At 37.7% G+C, this 7,006-nt stretch overlaps 1 protein-coding gene across 1 annotated transcript; it reads left to right on the forward strand.

Moving 5' to 3' along the window:
* LOC114188605 (protein MAIN-LIKE 2-like) lies at positions 1–852 on the forward strand. The gene is made up of 3 exons (XM_028077176.1): positions 1–288; positions 365–753; positions 834–852. The coding sequence occupies exons 1-3, from the start codon at positions 1–3 to the stop codon at positions 850–852; spliced, it is 696 nt and encodes a 231-aa protein (XP_027932977.1).
* The last annotated feature ends 6,154 nt before the right edge of the window (positions 853–7,006 follow it).

A 7,006-nucleotide genomic window follows, 5' to 3' on the forward strand; every position in this document is an offset into this window, starting at 1 on the left:
ATGGTTAGGACACGAGGAAATATATCTAGACGTGGTTCAAATGATGCACCCGAGAGTTCCAGACAGGGTGGTGCACGAAAGAGACCGACAGTATCGGCTCGTAGAAGGGGTCAGCATGAGGCTAATGTTGTTGAGGATGACATTGTTGAGAATGAGGTTCCTGAAGTTCCTCGGGAGGACGAGCAGGTCATTGATAACGATGGTGGAGGATTTCCTGGTGGGCCGTATGATACATCTTTATTGACGCAGTACCAGGATCATGTTGCACGCATGATATGGGATGGTCAGGTCAGTTAGAAGTTTTTATATAGGTTTAATTTTGTTGTTGTTAAGTATTTTTATTGTTGTTTGTTTCTTCTGTTAGGATCGAGCTGTGAAAGTGGTGTCCCATATTAAAAAAGTTAAGAAATTAGGACGTCCTCACCCTGCTGTTGCACCTTTTGTGTTAGCTTCTGGATTATCGCCTTTGTGCGACATTTTATATGAATATATCGATCTTGGGTTAGTATTGGGTTTCGTGGAGAGATGGCATCCCGAGACTAATACTTTTCATTTACCCATTGGGGAGATGACCATCACTTTGGATGACGTATGGTCACTTCTCCATCTTTCCATCAGTGGAAACTTTTGCTCCACTGAAAATCTTGAATATGAAGATTCTGTTCAGATTTTGACGACACTTCTTGGTGTTGACCGGGCCATGGCATGTGTGGAGCTGAATCAAAGTCGGGGTGCACAGGTCCAACTGAGCTGGTTGAGAGACTTGTATCACAACTGTTGTGAAAACGAGCTATGGGAGTTTGCTGCACGTGCGTATCTTTTGCACCTTGTAGGGTGCACGATATTTGCTAACAAAAGCGCCACATATGTTCGTACACATTATCTCGAGCTATTTAGAGATCTCTTCACATGTCGTACATATGGTTGGGGAGTTGCTGCTCTTGTCCACTTATATGAGCAGCTAGGAGATGCCAGCTTTGCAAATACAAAGCAATTAGCTGGATATCTACCTCTTCTGCAGGTACCCATTTATATAACATTTTATTCTTTATTTGACTTGTTTTTAGTTTTATATGACAATGGTTAAATGAAATATTATTTTATGCAGGCTTGGATATACGAGCACTTCCCTACATTGGGAAGGAAGCAAGTACGGGATACATATGTGGAGACCGAACCCCGTGCTCTACGTTATGTCACTGGACGCGCCATTTCCGCTATAGCTGATGTTAGAGTCCAGTTGGATGGCTTGACATATGATGGGATGATTTGGAACCCATATGTAGCACTCAGAGATGCTCGACAACTGGTAACACATGGCATGTTTTCTGGCTTCCTGAGGGTTGGGACCGTCGTACAACGTCATTTGTCGGAGCGTGTGTTGCGACAATTTGGCTTCATCCAGCCTATTCCACGACCGCCCAGTTCGATTCCCATGATGGACTTTGAGGCTATTGATGATCGGTGGAAAAAGCACGAGCAGTTTGTTGTACATCAAGTGGTCCAAGCACCAGCTCCTTTTTCATGTTCAGATGGATATTTGCAGTGGTTTAGGAGAGTCTCCCATCCATACATTTTACGTGGAGCTGAGGCCGACCGACCTAGCCTTGTGCTTGTGCCCCGACTTCGTCGGAATTTGCCATATGACATACCAGTTCAGAGGACGTCACCGTCATCATCTTCCAGTGGTTTATTGGTATGTTACACATTTAGTTGTTCATATTATTAGTAACTTTTAATATTTGACATTAACTTGTTATTATCACAGGGTCTCGTGAAACGCATTGTAGGTGGTCTTCAGCGGATGATAGACTGTAGAGACGTTACTGAGGGCACAGTTGCCTAGGATCGCACTCATGAGTTATTACATATGGCTCAAGATGGTCTTGAAGAGGAAGAGACTAGACACGTAGAGTTCGAGGTCGACGACCATCTACGTCTGGCTAGTCGATTTATTTGTATTTGATGTTAGGATTGACATTTCTATTGGATTTTATATTAAGATATTTCATCTATATATGGTATTATATATTAAGATATTTCATCTATATTTGGTATTTTATATTAAGTTATTTAATGTTAGCAATGAGGCCAAAATATATCCGTCCCTTGGCCAAAGGAGTTAGAATTTTATATATTGGTAAAATAATTACAAACTACAACAGTGAAATACTTAAATACAATCAACAAATATCAGTCTTCCATGAGATCTACATAACTACGATCCACTATGTGTAAATCTAGGAATGCTTGCATCCTATCTCTATAAAATGATGCCCACCCTTTTGCCTTTGGGTAACAATTGCTAGATGATATGATATCCACTGTCGGTAATGGACAGTCTTCTTGTAGACGAACCTGTAAATACGCAATTAGTCAATAGAGAAATAAAGTTCTTTATAAAAATAATATATATATATATATATATATATATATATATATATATATATAAACATATATACCTGCACAAAATGAGAATTGTAAACATGTCCGATACAAATTAGTCGATGTTGACTTTGCGAAATAGGTGGGGATGTACGAAGTGGGAATATAGTCAAATTCTGAACTGATGACAAGCGCACGAGGATTACATTATACCGATTAGCAATCGCATACCCCATGCCTGGTATAGTCATCCACTTGTCTCGATTAGCCTGTATATAATTAATTAGATTATAATAAAACAAAATCATAAAGAACTTGTAATACATAAATTTCAACAGTGGTGTATAGAAGTTATACCCCTGATGGTGATTGAACTAGCAAAGACTTTCTCAGTTCTTCCAGACGATCATAGCCTCCAACTAACTTTGCATATTCATCTCGTCATTGGCTAAGTTCTTTGTATAGATCATGTCTGATTAGAGGCCACGACTCCTCACCCATACCCAACAATGCAGCAATGCATCTATATCCACAATGACCGTCCGCCACAACATCGACAACATCGAGTATATAAGGATGAAAAACAGGATTTAACTGTTCTAGCATGGGTACTACTTTCTCTTCAATTACACGTTTGCTCTTCACCTTGTTTTCTGTTTTTGCAACACATGTGTCTTGTCTTGAGGACTCAATGAAGGCGTCCACATGCTCAAAATAGGAAGGATCACGTTTGGTTGACTTCTTTGATCTATGACTCTTAGCTGCACCTTTCGTCTTAACTTTACTCGGTGGTGGTAACATCGATGTCATGGAAGGGCTAACTATGTCAAGTAATTTATGTTTTATGGTCACTTTTCCTGCAATATCAACTTCTTTGAAAAGATTAAGTAGTAGATTAACCTCCCTCTGAATAGATAATTGCCCTTCAGATTGTGAAGACGAGACAATGGAGAAGCTCAACCTAGTCCACATGACATGAATTTCTTGGAGAGGAATAATCCCAGGATCATATCGTGCTAATTCACACGCACATGGTAGACCATAAGTTTGTCTGAGAATGCAGCCACAACGACTACTATCAAATCCAATCTTCTTTACTCTTTCCAACTCTGGAGCAAGGAGTTCTAAGGCACATCTAGAAATATTTCCCACTAATCTTCTATAACTCAATGCCTTGTAAGAGTCACTGATCAGATTTATACTTCTTTCAAAAGACGCTTTAATTTCGTTATGTTGCAAGATAATGACGTTGTGAATGCCATCCCAACACGAACAAAGGTCTCCCATACTACTGCCAAGAACTTTCTTCAGACTCTAGTGAGCAGACTCAACCCTAGTACAATTTATACAAGGAAATCATATAAACCATTAATAAATAAATTTAATTAATAGCAAAATGCAAATATACCTGTTTGATGTTGTATTCCCCAAATGCATAATTTTGTTCGTCCATGCCTTCACAAAAAATTTCTTGTAAGGAATGATCCACGAGTCGTTAACATATTCAAAGAATACAGGCCACGACTGTCAAACAAGCTCAAGACGATGAACACACTCCTTAAACTTTAATTCATCTTCATAGTCCATGACATTCTCCCAGGCTTGAAGTACAACATCCCATGCGTCAACAGAATTTACTAACATTTTGCACTTTGCCTGCACATTTTTTTCAATGTGGAAACGGCATAGAAGATGATAACACTCAGGGAACACAATGCCAATAGCATTCATTAGAGCAAGATCCTTATCAGTTACAATGACTTGTGGACCACCCTCGCACGTCATAAACAGACCTCTGAGCCTTTCAAGAGCCCAAATGAAATTATTTTGCTTTTCACTAGATAAAAATGCAAAAGTAGCTGAGAAAGTTAATCCTGTTGAGGTCACACCAACAATCTCAAGTAATGGCAACCGATATTTGTTGGTTTTATAGGTACTATCCATTAAGAACACAATATTGAATGAATTTAACAACTTCACAGCATCAGGATGGGTCCAGAACAAATCGCTAACCACATCAGATTCATCAAGACATCTACTAAAATGGATGTAGTGATCACGTTCCAACATCAACATTAACTGTTGTAACTCAGTTCTAGAACCTCTTATTGAACGTTTGTACCTATATCTTGCATTATACACTTGCTTCAGGGTTGTAACATTACACTCATCTTTTTCTTTCAGGGTGAGAAGTATATTTGCAGGTTTGACTTGACTTTTAGTCATATCAACAAGCAATGACTGTTCAGTAGACTTCAACCTACCAGCATAGGGGTGACCAACTAGAGTAGATGAGACATCGTGATTATGGTAACCACATTTTACGTTCAACACCCATCCCTCCCCTTGAGAGATGGGTCTCCCTCTCAATCTAAATGGACAATCACATTTTCTTGTCCCAGATAAACTCGGTTCTGCATCAGACTTGTATTTTCTATATTTTCCACCTCTTTCACAACCTAATAATACATGGGTCTTTCTTCCTGGTTGTCCATTATATTTATCTGATCTTAGAATAATGACAACAAATCCAAGATTATAAGCAACCCCTCTAACCCACTTAATCAAATCTTCACGTGTTGGGAAAATATCATCGGTTGTAAAATGAGATGTATAATCTTGTTCGCAGATATCATGAACAAAATCAGAAAAGTCCGACATGAGACTACAATTTAGTTGAGAATCCGCTTGAGAATCCAAGAAACTCAAATAACTAAATTGATGATCTTCCATAATAAACTAGAATAAAAATAAAGTATTTTAATACGTAAATAACTCATCGAGGGTAACCACATAATACATAAGAATATTAAAAAATAATGCAATTAAAAAAAATACATAAAGAATGCAAGACGAATCAAAGAAAAAGAGTGAATGCAACACGTATAAAAATTGGAAAACTGATTGCATGCTGATATTCATAACTGATTGCATAATTTAGGTTAGAAAATTCACCCGTCACACAGTATAAATTCACTCACATTAAAAATTCACCAATAACACAACATACACGTATCAACATTCAATACAAACACACAATATCCAAGTATGAAACGGAATACCTATTCCGTTTCACAAACATATGAAACGGTTCCCAGAACCCGTTTGACATAAAAGTACAGGCAACTTGGTGAAACGGGTTACAAATTCCGTGTCACATCTTTCAGAAACGGATTATGTAATCCGTTTGGAGAAAAGAATTTGGTTTTTTGATGTTTGAGTGTTTCGTCCCGTCGCACAAAACAACCATGCAAATAAGGATTTCAATTCTATTTTTAAGACGAGGATAACACGTACATGCATGCCACCAATCTTATTCACGACTTCTTTTCATTAAACATTGTTGTCGGAACAGGAAATGGAATCAAGAAGAAAGAAATAGGGTGTGGGTGTAATTTTGAAGAGATTATGATGCAAAATTTATTTACCACTAAGGTTTAAAACAATGAGGTGAGGGTGTAATTTTTTAATGAATGGGTGTAAGCAAAAAAATAAAATATATCAGAAACGGCATACACTTTCCATTTCATAAATTTGTGAAAAGGATTCGGAAACGGCATACACTTTCCATTTCATAAAATTGTGAAAAGGATTCCTCTTTCCAGAGAAAAAGAAAATCCTTATTAAATTAACAAAGGTGACTTAGAGCATCCCAGCTACGAACATGAGAGTAAGGTTTAAAATTAATGGGATGGAGTGTAATTTTAGCATGGATGGAAAAATCAAAATGCATGTGAAACGAAATACAGATTCCGTTTCATGATACTGTGAAACGGAATCTGTATTCCGTTTCAGAAAAAATTGCAAATTTTTTTATGAAACGGATTATAGAATCCGTTTCACAGTATTATGAAACGGAATCTGTATTCCGTTTCAAAAAAAATTGCAATTTTTTTATGAAACGGATTACAAATTCTGTTTCATAATACTGTGAAACGGATTCTATAATCCGTTTCATAAAAAAATTTGCAATATTTTTTGAAACGGAATACAGATTCCGTTTCATAGTATCATGAAACGGAATCTGTATTCCGTTTCGCATACATTATGATTTTCAAACGCATTCCAGTATCCGTTTCGTAAAAGATTTCCTTATATACGTTTCACAGAAGCAAACAGAAAAAGAAAAAGTTAAGCTGGAAGGCTAACCTGATGGAAACTACCACTTAGAGAGAAGATAACGGAGTTACTTGCAATTACCTTCCTTCAAAGAACGACACAACCTTCGATCACAAGAACCACACAATGCAAAGTACAACAGTGAGTGAAGAGAGCGAGTGAGACAATAAATAACATTCCTTCAAAAAAAATAAAGGAAAGTGATACAAACCAGGGACCACGAACCAGAGAGAATGAAGGAATGACAGAGAAATTAAAACTTTGAGGGACCACGAACCACAGAGAATGAGAGCAAAATTTTAAATGAATGTCGGGGTGGAGAAGAAACGAAACAGAGTAGAAAAAATAACGTTTGGGGGTGCAGGAGTTGGCGACGCAGTAAATGAAATTTACTGCGTCCAACGCACTTTCACCTACTCTCTCACTGGTAATCAATAAGAGCATAAGAGTCATTTTGGGGGTACAAAAGAATCATTTGGGGTGCAGGGAGAAGGCCCCAAAA

The sequence above is a fragment of the Vigna unguiculata genome, chromosome 6 (genome assembly GCF_004118075.2).
Source record: "Vigna unguiculata cultivar IT97K-499-35 chromosome 6, ASM411807v1, whole genome shotgun sequence".
Classification (NCBI taxonomy): domain Eukaryota; kingdom Viridiplantae; phylum Streptophyta; class Magnoliopsida; order Fabales; family Fabaceae; genus Vigna; species Vigna unguiculata.

Bases quoted from the DNA above. Each gene is read 5' to 3' on its own strand.
- LOC114188605 (XM_028077176.1), top strand. From the start codon at position 1: ATGGTTAGGACACGAGGAAATATATCTAGACGTGGTTCAAATGATGCA. The intron at 289-364 runs GTCAGTTAGAAG...TTCTTCTGTTAG, and splicing joins GCATGATATGGGATGGTCAG to GATCGAGCTGTGAAAGTGGT.